At 44.4% G+C, this 14,729-nt stretch overlaps 1 protein-coding gene across 1 annotated transcript in view; it reads right to left on the bottom strand.

Annotated features, from left to right (window-relative positions):
• Positions 1–14,729, bottom strand: part of LOC144674547 (uncharacterized) — a 66,622-nt gene that overhangs the window by 32,625 nt on the left and 19,268 nt on the right. The window contains 2 exon segments of the mRNA XM_078535847.1: positions 9,953–10,432; positions 14,283–14,415. Of these exon segments, the coding sequence (XP_078391973.1) occupies positions 9,953–10,432; positions 14,283–14,415 (613 nt within the window).

Below are 14,729 nucleotides of genomic sequence, written 5' to 3'. Positions count from 1 at the left end.
CCATATTCAAAATCTGAGGATATTCAGGTCTTGGTGAATCGAGTGACTCTGTCAGAAGATGTTTGGTTTGAGTTTCACATCTGCAAATCCTTCCCTTCTAATACCCTGGAAAACGAGTTTATAAAAGTCATCACTGTCAGTCCGGGATAGAAATTCAGAACAGACAATTCTAGTTTTAATGGAATATTGTTTTCTCTCTAGTTCCCCCAAAGCTGTAAATCCCCGTCCCACACACTCTCCCTCCTCCCTGGGCTGAAATCCAAAACCATCTCAGCATCTCCACCATTTCTTTCCTCCACTTCCAGTTTTCTCTCTCCCTCTCCTCTGCCTGGGTTCAGTTCTCCAGCTCCTGTCTGCAGACTGACAAAATCAATGAATTAATCATTTTCCCTCCTGGTCACAGATGCCCTCAAGCCCCGTCCACTCTCTGTTGCATCATCAAGGTGGCCATACATGCGTCTGCTCCCAGATGAACCAAGATGACGGCCTTTAACCTGGGCCTGCTCCTGGGAAGAAGCCCCAGAGCTGCAAACGTGGGACCTGCAGGCTCTTATTGGGGGTTTGGGGCCTCCAGTGAGTGTTTCTGAATCCTCCACGCCCACCTCCCAGGGTTTCCTTCCTTCCCCGAGATCAGAGTCCTCACTGGTTTCAACTGCTGAACACCCTCTCCCTGGCAGGACTGTACTGAGTTTCCATACATACGAACATACGACTTAGGAGCAACATAGGCCATTCGGCTCCTCAAGCCTGCTCCACCATTTGATAAGATTATGGCTGATCTGCTTGTGGCCTCAACTCTATTTTCCTATTTACCCACTATAACCTTCACCTCCCTTGTCAATCAAGAATCTATTTAACTCAGCTTTGAATATATTCAATGACCCGGCCTCCACTGTTCTCGGGGAAGAGAATTCCACAGGATAATGGCCCCCTGAGAATGAGATGGAACTTGCTGCCTATAAGGGTGGTGGCAATGGACGTGGTGAATGATCTCAAAAGGAAATTGGATAAACACTTGAGGGAAATAAACCTGCAAGGATACAGGGATAGAGCAGGGGAATGGGACTGACTGGATTGCTCTAGAGAGCTGGCATGGACTCAGTGGGCCGAACGGCCTCCTCTATGTCATAACGTCTCTGACTCTTTTGTGCAATCTCGCCTCGTAATTTAACCCTTCGGGTTCAGATATTATTCAGGTAAATCTGTGCTACACTCCCTCCAAGGCCATTCTATCCTTCCTAAGGTTTGCTGCCCAGAACTTAACATGGTTCTCCAGGTGTGCTCTAACCAGGGTTTGTGTGTCTGGGTGCTTTTCCAGTCACACTGCTTCAGGATCACAGAATAGTTACAGCACAGAAGGAGGTCATTCAGCCCCTCATGTCTGTTCTGGCTCTCTTACGGAGCCATCCATCGTGTGCCACTCCCCTGCCTTCTCCCTGTAGCCCCGCACATTCTTCTTTTCCAAACAATACTATAATTTCCTCTTGAATGCCTCGATGGAATCTGCCTCCACCGCACTCTCAGGCAGTGCATTCCAGAGTATAAACACTGGCTGTGTGAAAATGTTTTTCCCCATGTCTCCATTGCTTCTTTCTGTATTTCCCCTCAATCTGTGCCCTCTTGACTCTCCATCCTCCCACCAATGAGAGCAGCTTCTCCCTGTTCACTCTGTCCAGGCCCCTCATGACTTTGAACACCTCTATCAAATCTTCTCTCAACCTTCTCTTCTCCAAGGAGAACAGTCTGGACTTCTCTAATCTATCTTTGTAACTGGTTGCAAGGATGAGGGGCTTCATTCTCATGAATCTTTTCTGCACTCTCTCTAATGCCTTCACATCCTTCCCAAAGTGTGGTGCCCAGAAATGGACCCAGTCAAGGCCGAACCAGTTTTGTATACAAATTTAACATAACAACCTTGCTATTGTACTCAATGTCCCTATTAATAAAGCCCAGGATACTGTGTGCTTTATGAACTGCTTTCTCAACCTGCCCTGCCACTTCAATGATTTATGCACATAAACATCCAGGTCTCTCTGTTCCTGTACCAACTTTAGACTTGTATTCTTTCTTTTCTGTTGTCTCCCAGTGTTCTTCTGACCAAAATGAATGATGGCACACTTCTCTGCATTAAATTTCATCTGCCGCTTGTCCACCCTGTCTATGTTCTTTTGAAGTTCCACACTATCGTCCTCACAGTTCATAATGCTTACAAGTTTTGCAATGTTTGAGAATTTTAAAACTGTGCCCTGTACACCAAGGTGTAGATCATTAATCTTTTCTCAGGAATAGCAGAGCTCCTAATGCTGATCCTTGGGGAACTCCACTATAAATCTTCATCCAGTCCAAAAAACAACTATTAACCACGCCTCTTTGTTTCCAGGTGCTCAGCCAATTCCGCATCCATGTTGTTACTGTCCCTTTGATCACATGAGCTAGAACTTTTCTCACAGATCTGTTGTGCGGCACTTTATCAAACACCTTTTGGAAGTCCATCTACACCACATAAACAGAAATACCCTCATCACCCCTCTCTGATACCTCATCAAAGGTCTCAAGGAAGTTAGATCAGCTGGTCCCGAAAAAGTGTCATATCGGACTCGAAACATTAATCTGTTTCTCGCTCTGCAGATGCTGTCTGACTTGCTGAGTTTTTACAGCACTTTCTGTTTTTATTTTAGATAAACATGATTCACCATTATCAATTTTGTCTTGAATTATTATTTCTAGAAGCTTCCACACCACAGAAGTTAAACAGATGGGCCTGTAGTTGCTGAGCTTATCTTGATACCCTGTCTGAACAAGGGTGGAACATTTGCAGTTCTCCAGTCCTCTAAGTCGAGTCTAAGGAAGACTGAAAAGTTATGGCCAGTGCCTCAGCAATTCCCACTCTCATTTCCCTATCTGTGGATGGAAACCATCCTGGTACCTTGTCTATCTTTCAGTACAGACAGCTTATCCAATGTCTCATCAATTTTAAACCCTTCAAGGGTCTCAACTATCTCCTTTTTCATCATGACCTGTGCAACGTCTTTTTCTTTGGTAACGGCAGGTGCAAATTGTTAGTTTAATACCTCAGCTATGCCCCCTGCCTCCATGTGTAAATCACTTTGTGGTCCCTAATCAGCCCCACCCATACCTTTATCACCCTTTACCTAGTTGTATGCCTAGAGAAGACATTTAAATTTTTAAGTTACCTGCCAATCTCTTTTCATACTCTCTCTTTGCTTCTCTTAATTGCTTTTCCAATTCTGCTTTGAACTTTTTTTATCCAGCTTGGTTCTATTTTACACCTGACATCTGCAAGCTGCACATTTTTTCTTCTTCATCTTAATCTCTGTCGTTTTTGTCATCGTGAGAGCTCTGGACTTTTTCCCCCTATCTTTTGCCTTGTGGGAATAAACCTTGACTGTGTCTAAACTACTTCTTTTTCAAAGGCAGCCAATTTTTCAGTTCCAGTTTCACCTGTCAACCTTTGATTCTAACTTAACTGGGTCAGATCCATTCTTACCCCACGGAAATTGGCTTTCCCCCAGTTCATTATTCTCATACTTAACTGAAACCTTTGCCTACAGACAAACTGTTTCACTTCCACATTCAAACTTTGATGATATTCAGGTCCTGATTAATCAGGTGAATCTGTCAGATGTTGACGTGATGTTTGGATTGAGTTTTCCGTCTGTCAATCCTCCACTTCCAGCGCCCCGTAAATTTACAATAACCGTCACTATAAATCCAGGATAGAAACTGAGAAGGGACAAACATTTCTCTTGATTTGAGTTTGCTGTGTGTAAATCTTCCCCTTCTAATCCCCTGTAAAAGGAGTTTCCAAAATCCATCAATGTCAGTCCAGGAAATAAATGCACAACATTCTCTCCTTCTGCTGACAGAGACATGGATGATCGCGCATACGCCCTGCTGGACAAGATGGCGGCCGTTAACCCGGGTGTCTCACCTAGGGACGCGGATCGGGGCAACTGCCGCCCACAGATACCAGCGAGGAACCGGTAGCTTGTTATTCTGGCTTCAGAACGGCTCCAGGTATTTACGAAACCTGCCCGTCCACCGGCCGGCTGCATATCTCCCTCAATTCCGCCCTTTATCTTACTGGCTGCAGACCTGACAAACAAACAGCTTTCCTTCGTCCTCACACACTGCGCATGCTCCAAACACGAGGCGGGACTGCACCTGCGCTCTGATGTCCAGCTCCAGCAGCCACACTGCACATGCAAACGTCACAATGTCCAGGTAATTGACGGCAGCTCCGGACCATTGGTGGGAGGGGGCGGGACTACAGGATCAAGGGGGTGCGGTTGGCCCTCCAACCAATCGGAGTGAATGAGGGGCGGGGTTGAGCGCGGGTCTCCCTCATTGGCTGAAACTCTGCATCATTTTGAAAACTGATTTGTCTCAAACTCCAGGAGAAAACTGGACTTTTCTGTTTGTGGCTTTAAACAGATGAAACCCTGTGGGTGTGGTGCAAATATTTCAACATTTATTACTGAAATTTGGGAACATGGTGAAACGAGGCACAAACTTAAAGGAATAACTGGGCACACAGGGAATGTCACCACAGCAAGGGAAGTCCTTGGTTTCAATAAATGAGCAGGCAGGAGGGTTTAGGACAGGTTAGGGAGATGATTAATACTGTCATCATTCAGAACAACACGGAATGTAAAGGAAAAACTGATCTCAAAGACAATCTGTTGTAATATGTATGAAGGGAATGTGCTGAAACAGGTTTAAAGGAGTTAGATATGTTTTCTATATTGCACAATCACATCAAAGCTTCACAGATGAGACATGAAAGCCCTCGACATTAATCATGACAAGTGGGAAGCTAACTGATGATTGATGCAATTGGAAACACCAGCTGTGGGCAGGAGTTCACCACCACAGCGACATGTGGTTTCAGAAACTCCAACACAGACAATCAAGGTGTCAGCAGAGATCATCCCACAATAGGAGTAAGGAATACCTTCATACGGGGCACTTTTGCCTTTACAGTATCGGCTTGTTCAGCCATCAGATGGAGTGCAGCAAATCATCTCATCTGATCTCACCAAGGTTCTGAGGCTGTATTCCCATCATCTCTCACAGATGAATGGATGCTAAACATATGGGACAATCACATTAAAATCTGGAACTCAGATGGGAATATGGATTGGTGTTAGGTGGGAAGATCTGGATCAATGTCTTACTCCAGGAAGACTTAAAATCAAAGTGACAGTATTTCAGAACTGATTCCTGTGATATCAGTGATCCCATTGCTCGTAAGACCGATGGAAGTATTTAGTGGAGACAGTAGCATGTTGGAAGATGCTGTACAGAAGGTTTTCTAAACTAACTGAGGATAATAGTGAGGGGAAAGGAAGGGATCTGGAAAAAAAGACTCTTTGTGTTGTTACAAAGGACATTGGACCTTCCACTTGGTTTGACACACACACACACACACACCCACATGGGTACACTTCCTATCGATCAGGTGGACCAAGTTTTGCCTCACACCGCCAACCCGACTACTGACTAGGACTGGGGATAAAGTATCAGTGTCTGTAAGGACCAAAGTGTTATAGAAATTCAAGTAAACATTACGCTCCAGGAACTCAAAGCAGTTTTGACTATCTAATTCCAGCACTTTCTCTGAACCTTAATCTATAATGGACAACATCTTGAACAGAAGCAATAACAAAAAGTTAAGCCATCAATGGATATTGAGCGGTCTATGGCCACCCTGGTGATCAGCCCTGGTGGGAGATTTTAGACAATACAGGACATCTTTGCATAATCGCAGCCCCTACTTTCCTATCGGTATTACAGATAAACCCCCTTATATTGATGGTCTGGGTGAAGGTCAGGCCACAGAGCAGAATGGATGAAAAGATGGCTCCAAACTCCCTGTAAATCTAACCCTCTGAATTCTGTTTTGTAGCCATCTTTCCATCCATTCTGCTGCCTGGCCCTTCACACCACACAGCCTGATCTTGATTACCCTGTAGGTTGTACACACTGTTATGGATAACAAGCTGGTTACAAAACAGAAAACAGAGAGAAGAGGTTAAGCAAAGTGACTCAGACTGGTAAAAGATGGGGATTGATGCTCCACAGGAAGAAATGCTGGGGCCACTGTTATTCACAATTTACATAAACAATTTGGACTCAGAAATCAGAAACCCAATTTTAAAATTTGGGAGCAGAATTTCAGTAAATCACAGATAAGAATTCCCAGTTAACAAAACTTTGTTGCACAATTCATTAAATCTTTAATTCAGTAGCAGAGTGTACAATGACACGAGGAAGTGATGAACTGATTTATTTATGAATTGTTGTGGTGTCTTTGATGAACGGACCACAGGAGACTCGGGTACAGGTTACGATCGTTTATTCGAGCAATTGCAAGGAGGGCACCATCTCAATGTAGCTTGAGAAAGTACTCTGCTAAACTACAACTGTTCATCATATTTATACATTATTGGTCACGTACAAGAACAATTTCCAGATTTCAATCTCGTCAACATATAGGTTTACATTAAACAGACAAGTCTTTGGTACAAAAGTACATGCATCATCTGACCCCACCTTCACCCAGGCAGAGACCTGCCTTCCTATCTAAGCTGGAACCATCTGTCCTTCCCCTATCTGTTGAAGAGCACACTTAATCTGTTATTGCCATCCTCTGACTCCAGCCTAACTCCCAAAACTCCCAATCTATCATATTTACATTCTTCTTCGTCTAATATGGCCTTGCTGATGCTCGCAAGCCCTGAGAATGTGCAAGGTTCAGCATTCTCTCTGTCCCAGCCTGAACTTTAAATGTTAACTACTTAGCAATTGTGGTTTTGCATGCTGGGATATGTTAAGTCAAGTCCCTTGACCATTACTGTATTCCTTTATTTCCCTCTAATATGAATTAATTGATTACCAAATTGGGAAGTACAGTTAATACTGAGGAAGACTGCAACAAAATCCTAGGATCTAACACACACACATCAATATAACAGGGAATTCTTGAAAACACGGTGCAGGTCCTTCTTTATCTGGAGATCAGATGTCTGTTGTATCATTGTCCCAGTAGTTAAAAGGATCATGTGAATTCCTCCATGTGTTATTTCAATGCAGACTTTACACTATTTATTTTTAACTATGTCTCACTTTTTAAAGGTGCTATGTCAACACAAGTTGTTGTTGACATTGGTTTAAAGTAGTGGACTCAGGACTGTCACTAATAAACCTTAAAAACTTCACAGAATAATCACCACAGTCATTTTTAAACTGGAGACTTATTCCTGCCATTTCAGTTTCAGTCAGGAACAGAGCACAGTTTTACATCAATCTCTGATTTAAAAGCACGTTCCCAGACTGCCTGACTGAGGTTGAACAACCACAGTTGTAAAGGAACCTTCTGCTCTGTGCCTAGGAGCTTTGAACCACGATGGTTCCAAACAGAAATCAGAGGGTTAGATTTACAGGGAGTTTATATTTTTCCATCCATTTTTCTTTGTGAGCTTGGACTCCACACAGCCTGACCTTGGTCATCTTTAGGCTGTATGTACTGCATAGAAGTGGCTGTGACACATTTCTTACACACCTCAGGACTCACCCACATATGGGTTTTGCTGTCAGTGAAGAGAGATGAGAAAGACCAAAGTGTCATTTGTCCCTCTCAGTGTGACCCAGAAGGACTGTGTCCAGGCTAAAGTTCTGTTCCTGCCATATGATCCTCCCTCAGATTGTCCTTTCTGAGCTCCAGCCAGGTGATGTTAAACACTCAGGTGGGAAAGACAAAATTGTACAACAATGTGTGAAAAACAAAGTTTGACATGCTATGTGACATTTATCCGGAATATTAAGCAGCAGCCCATTGATATGGTTTATTAACTTATATACGAACATACGAATTAAGAGCAGGAGTAGGGCACTTGGCCCCTCGGACTTGTTCTGCCATTCAATAAGATCATGGCTGATCTGATTGTAATCTCAATTACACATTCCTGCCGACCCAATAACCTTTCACCCCTTGCTTATCAAGAATCTATCTACCTCCGCCTTAAAGATATTCAAAGACTCTGCCTCAACTGCCTTTTGAGGAAGAGAATTCCAAAGTTTCACAACCCTATGAGAGAAAAAAATAATTCCTCATCTCTTTCTTAAACGGGCGACCCCTTAAGCAGTGGCCCCTAGTTCAAGATTCTCTCAGAAGAGAAAACATCCTTTCCACATCTACCTTGACAAGGCCCCTCATAAGCTTATGTGTTTCAATCAAGTTGCCTCTTACCCGTCTAAACTCCAACAGATACAAGCCTAGTCTGTCCAACCTTTCCTCATAAGACAACCTGCCTATTCCTGGTATTGATCTACTAAACCTTCGCTGAACTGCTTCCAATGCATTTACATCCTTCCTTAAATAAGGTGACCAATACTACACACAGTACTCCAGATGTGGGCTCACCAGTGCCCTGTATAACTGAAGCATAACCTCCCTACTCTTGTATTCAATTCCCCTCACAATGAAAGATAACATTCTTTCAGTTTTGCTTGTTGCACCTGCATGCTAATATTTTGCGATTCATGCACCAGGGCACCCAGATCCTTCTGAATCTCAGAGCTCTGTAATCTCTCACCATTTGAATAGTATGCTCCTTTTTTTATTCTTCCTGCCAAAATGGACATTGTCACATTTTCCCACATTATACTCCATTTGCCAGATCTTTGCTCACTCACCTAACTTGTTTGGATCCTTTTGTAGGCTCCTTATGTCCTCTTCACAATTTATTTTCCTACCTGTGTGTCATCAGCAAATTTAACAACCGTACCATCGGTTCCTTCATCCAGATCATTTATATTAAATTGTAAAGAGTTGAGGTCCCAGCACTGATCCTTGTGGCACACCACTCATCACATCCTGCTAACCAGAAAAAGACCCATTTATGCCTACTCTCTTCTTCCTGTTAGCTAGCTAATCTTCTATTCATGTCAATATGTTAGCCCCTACACCATGAGATTTCATTTTCCGCAATAACCTTTAATGAGGCACCTTATCAAATGCCTTCTGGAAATATAGGTACAGTACATCCACCAGTTCTCCTTTATCCACGGCACCTATTACTTCTTCAAAGGGCCCAAATAAATTGGTTAAACATGATTTCCCTCTCACAAAACCTTGTTGACTCTGCCTGATTACCTTGAATTTATCTAAGTGCCCTGTTATAATGCTTCTAACATTTTCCCTATGACAGAAGTTAAGCTAACTGGCCTATAGTTTTCTACTCTCTGTCTCCCTCCCTTTTTGAATAAAGGAGTTACATTTTCTCTTTTCCTATCTGACGGAACCTTCTCCAAATCTAATGAATTTTGGAAAATTAAAACCAATGCATCAACCATCTCACTAGCCACTTCTTTTAAGACCTGAGGATCTATCAGGACAGGGGGACTTGTCAGCCCGCAGCTCCAACAATTTGCTCAATACCACTTCCCTGGTGACTGTAATTTTCTTGAGTTCCTCCCTCCCTTCCAATTCCTGATTTACAGCCATTTCTGGCAAGTTACTTGTACCCTCTATAGTGAAGACGATGCAAAATACCTCTTCAATTAATCTGCCATCTCCTTATTTTCCATTAATAACTCCCCAGATTCACTTTCTATAGGAGCAACCTTCACTTTGTTAACACTTCTCATTTTTAAATATCAATATTTACTCTTACTATCTGACTTTATATTTCTAACTAGCTTTCTCTCATATTCGAATTTTTCCCTCTTTATTAATCTTTCAGTCATCCTCTTCTTTTTTAAAATTCTGTCCCATCTTCTGAGCTGCCACCCATCTTTGCACAATTATATTTCAGCAGAAACAAACTCCAGCTGTCAGAATGAAAGAATTCAATCCTGAACAGGATTAACAGCAACAGTAACCAGATTTCAATCCCCATAGTCACTTGTGAACTCGCTGATGTGTCAGCAGGGTGGATGACTGAGTGAATCCCTTCCCACACACAGAGCAGGTGAATGCCCTCTCCCCAGTGTGAACTCGTTGGTGTGTCAGCAGATCCTTTTCACTTTTAAAGGTCTTCTCACACTCAGAACATTTAAAAGGTCTCTGATCAGTATGAACAAGTTGATGTGTCAGAAGGTGGGATGACCGAATGAATCCTTTTCCACACACAGAACATGTGAATGGCCTCTCGCCAGTGTGAACTCGCTGATGTGTCAACAGGTCAGATGAATTGGTGTATCCCTTCCCGCACATGGAGCAGGTGAATGGCCTCTCCCCAGTGTGAATTCGCTGGTGTGTCAGTAGTTTGGAAGGCCGATTAAATCCCTTCCCACAGATAAAGCAGGTGTATGGGCTCTCCCCAGTGTGAATTCTCTGGTGATTCAGAAGCCTGGATAATCGGTTAAATCCCTCTCCACACAAGGAGCAGATGAACGGTCTCTCCCTCGTGTGAATGCGTTGGTGTGTCAGCAGGTAGGATGACTGAGTGAATCCCTTCCCGCACACAGAGCAGGTGAACGGCCTGTCTCCACTGTGAGTTTGCTGGTGCCTCTGAAAGTTTGATGAATGGCCGATTGCCTTCCCACACACGGAGCAGATGACTGAACTCTGCTCAGTGTGAATATGCTGGTGTCTCAGAAGGTTGGATGAACTAGTGAATCCCTTCCCACACACGGAGCAGGTGAACGGCCTCTCCCCAGTGTGACTGCGTTGATGAATTTCCAGCTTTGATGGGGAACCAAATCCCTTCCCACAGTCCCCGCATTTCCATGGTTTCTCCATGGTGCCAGTGTCCTCGTGGCTGTCCATGTTGGATGGTCAGACCAAACCTCGTACACAGTTTATCCCCGCTGTGAATGATTAGATGTTTTTTCAAGCTGTGCAATTGGTTAAAACATTTCTCCTTCTACATTTAAGGTTCAATGATATCCAGCACCTGATGTATTGAGTGAATCTGTCAGATTTTGACGTGATTTTTGGTTTGAGTTTCCTGTCAGCAAATCTTCCTGTTCACCTCCTTGAACTGCTGTAGTCCATGTGGTGTCGGCGCTGTTAGGAAGGGAGTTCCAGGATTTCGACCCAGCGACAATGAAGGAATGTCAATATATTCCCAAGTCTGACTTATGATGGAAAAAAGGTTATTGATAAAGCAGCTGAAGATGGTTGGGCCCAGGATACTGTCCTGAGGAATTCCTGCAGCGATGTCCTAGGATTGCGATAACAAAGAATTTTTAAAAATTAAACTGATAAATGTTAAATTGTGTTATTGGTAAAAGAGATATTCATTTAATTTTTCAGAGATGGCTGATTCCCCAGGGGTTCACTCTGACTCCCCTGACTGACTGACTCAGGATCCAGTCCTCAATCCCCCCCGATTGGTGACTGAACTCGCTGCTCCTTTGCTTCTCCGGCCTCTGAGCTCCTCTTGCTGTTGTTTCCCAGGACAGTCAATGCCCGCTCTCCAACATGACCCTGTCAGATGGAGTTCAGGGGCGCAGAGGGAGAAAAGAAAATGAGGCGGTGAATCTGAGTTGGGAGAAACAAGGAGAGAAACAGGATTCAATGGAGAAACTGAGCGGGGGGCGAGCGCAGCCTCAGGAGCAGCGAGTGCGGCTCTCAGAGGCCGAATGAGAGCGGCCGGGCCCGGCGGCCGTGCGGTGATCTCCCCGGGCTGGGGGCTGAGGGTCGGGGCTGCCCATTAAAGCGATGCTGCAGCACCTCCCCCATCCTCGCCGCCGCTTCCCGGTTTCTTCTCCCGTTTCCACCGAGTTCGACTCACAACAAAGGAGCCGCCCAGAATGCCCCGCGGCTGGCCCTGGGGAGCATGCGCACTCTCAGCGCCTGGGGAAAGGAGCGAGTTGGATAGAGCGGTTTCTGGGGCGCGGGGATTTGTGGGAGGGATGGCCACCATTAATGAGCAGCTGCAGGTAAGTGTTTTTCTGCATCCTGGCAAAAACTCAACAGAATGGAATTCTTTCTCGGTTCTCTCTGCACATATTCTGTTTAAACAACATAATATTTCCGGTATTTGCCTCAGGATTGGAGTTGGATGCCCTTGCCTGTCCCTGGCCTCCTGAGTGGACCTTTATTGTTGTATCAGTTTCAAAAGGAATGGGGATGGGGGAGAATCTTCTGTGTAGTTTTCAGCCCAGTTAAGCCTCAAAATTCCCAATGTGTGGACTGCCAGGGGAGATAGATTCCTCTGGGATGTTCGGTTGCTAAACAGACACAGCCCCTACAAAGTAAACAAGTATTCTCTTCAGAGCAATAATTTCAGTAAAGGCTTTTAATTCATTTCCATTTAGTTTTTCAAATTAATTCTTGTGGTGTGGGCTTCTGCCAGCAAGGCCAGCAAATATAGCGGATGAGTGCAACTCCAGTTACACTCGAGAAGCTTGGCAACATCCAGGACAGAGCAGCCTGCGTGATTGACACTCCACCGACCAGCTTAAATATCCACTCCCACCACCACCGTTGCAGAGTGGCAACAATGTGTATCATCTATGAGATGCACTGCAGCAACTCGCTAAGTTTTGTTCGACAGCACCTTCAAACACACGACTTTTATCACCTAGAAGGACAAGGCCTGCAGACTCATGGAACACCGCCACCTGCAATTTTCCCTATAAGCCACTCACCATCTTGACGTGGAACTATATCACCGTTCCTTCACTATCAGCTGATCAAAATCCTGGAACTCCTTTCCAGCAGCAGTGTAGTGTGCCTACACTACATAGACTGCAGCAGCTCAAGAAGGTGGCTCTCCACCACCTTCTCAAGGGCAATTAGTGATGGGCAATAAATGCTGGCCTCGCCAGCAATGCCCACATCCTGTGAAATCCAACCTGCTCCACACGAAGCTGATTGTGGGCCTTCTTATCCACAGCAGTCCTTGTGCTGAAGGTACTTTGACAATGCTGTTAGGTAAGGGATTGCAGGATTTTCGCCCAGCAATGATGTCCAAGTCAGGTTGGTGTGTGTGACTTGAAATGAACATAAAGGTTTCCACATGCACCTGCTGTTATTGTCTTTAAAGTGGGTGGAAGTCACAGTTTTAGGAGGTCATGTCTAAGTTCTTGTCGACATGTCAATGCATAAGACCCCTCTCCTTCAGTATCATTCCCACGCCACAGCCCTAAAACTTCTACCTCTCTATCTGCTTCTGCTGAGGCCACAGTCTTATTTTAGGTCAATATTGGGTGGCAGGTTCCCTACCCTGATGGACATCAATGACCTAGTTAGGTTTTACAATCCAACAGTTTTCATGGTCACTTTTTCCTCGTGTTGGTTCCACAAATGACTAAATTTATTCAGTTCAGTTTCATCACCTATCTGTGCTTTTGTGCGTTCTCCCTCACTCCCTTTGCCCTTTTTTAAATTCATTTTACAGGGTGTTAGAAGGGATGGATTGCAGATGGAAGCTCAAAACAAATATCAAGTCATAATCGGACAATATCAGCCTTTGAATGTGGAAGGAAAAAACACTGTTCACAGCGGGGATGAACCATATACATGCTTTGTGTGTGGACGAGGCATCAGCCATTCATTTGGCCTGTCGAGACACATGCAGTCACACTGAGAAGAAACCAGATAAATGTGGGGACTGGGGGGAGGTATTTAATTACTCATTTCAGCTGGAGACTCATCGACTCAGACACACTGAGTAGAGGCCATTGACCTGCTCCAAGTGTGGGAAGGGGTTCTTTAATTTCTCTGCCCTGTTGAGATACCTGTAGCTTCACAGTGACGAGCGAGTCCAAATGTTCTGGCTGCGAGAAGATCTTTATACATCCATGTGGGCTGAAAAAGCACCAACACATTCATTCCTGTTCCAGGTCGCTCAGCTGCTCTCAGTGCGGGTAGGGGTTCACGCAATTGTCCAACCTGCTAACACACCAACGAGTTCATACCGGGGAGAGGCCGCTCACCTGCTCCAATTGTGGGAAGGGATTTCCTTGTTAATCCCACCTATTGAAACACCAGCTGGTTCACACTTGGAAAAAGCCATTCACTTGCTCCGAGTTTGGGAAGGGATTCTCTGAGTCGCCCCATCTCCTGATACACCAGCAAGTTCACACCAGAGAGAGGCCATTCACCTGCGCTGTGTGCGAGAAGGGATTCATTACTTCATCTCATCTGTGAAGACACCAGCGCATTCACACTGATAAGACAACATTTCAATACCAAAAGTAAAAATGATCTGCTGACATACCAAAACTCTCACACCGAAGAAAGTCTGTTCATCTGCTTCATGTGTGGGATACGATTTGCTCAGTTATCCACTCTGCTGACTCACCAGCGAGTTCACAACTGACTGTGGAGACTGGAATCTGCTGTTAATCTCAGGCAGGATTGAACCACGTTCCTTGTGAGAATCAGGGTTTGTCTCGGATGGTAATAATCCCATCATTGGGCTTGAGTTTAATATTCTGTTTGAATGTGGAATAAATCAACTTTGGTTTAAACACATTGTTGTAGATTTTTGTCTTTCTCAATTGAGTGTTTAGCATCATCTGGCTGGAGTTCAGAAAGGACAATCTGGGGGAAATGCATAGGGCTTCAACCTGGACACAGTCCAGCAGCACGATGACCATCCACATCAAGTCCCTGTTGGTTAAAATCAAGCACAAGCGTTTATTCCCCATGTAGTTATCTGACCTTTTCATTTTGTGCTGTTTACACTGATCTCCATAGTAACTTGGATATTGTGCTTCCCTTCCCCATTTCCAATTAAATAGTATAA

This window comes from Cetorhinus maximus, unplaced genomic scaffold (assembly GCF_964194155.1).
Source record: "Cetorhinus maximus unplaced genomic scaffold, sCetMax3.hap1.1 HAP1_SCAFFOLD_696, whole genome shotgun sequence".
In the NCBI taxonomy this organism is placed as follows: domain Eukaryota; kingdom Metazoa; phylum Chordata; class Chondrichthyes; order Lamniformes; family Cetorhinidae; genus Cetorhinus; species Cetorhinus maximus.
Note: the sequence above shows the minus strand (reverse complement) of the source record. Positions and strands in the feature narration are given on the sequence as shown.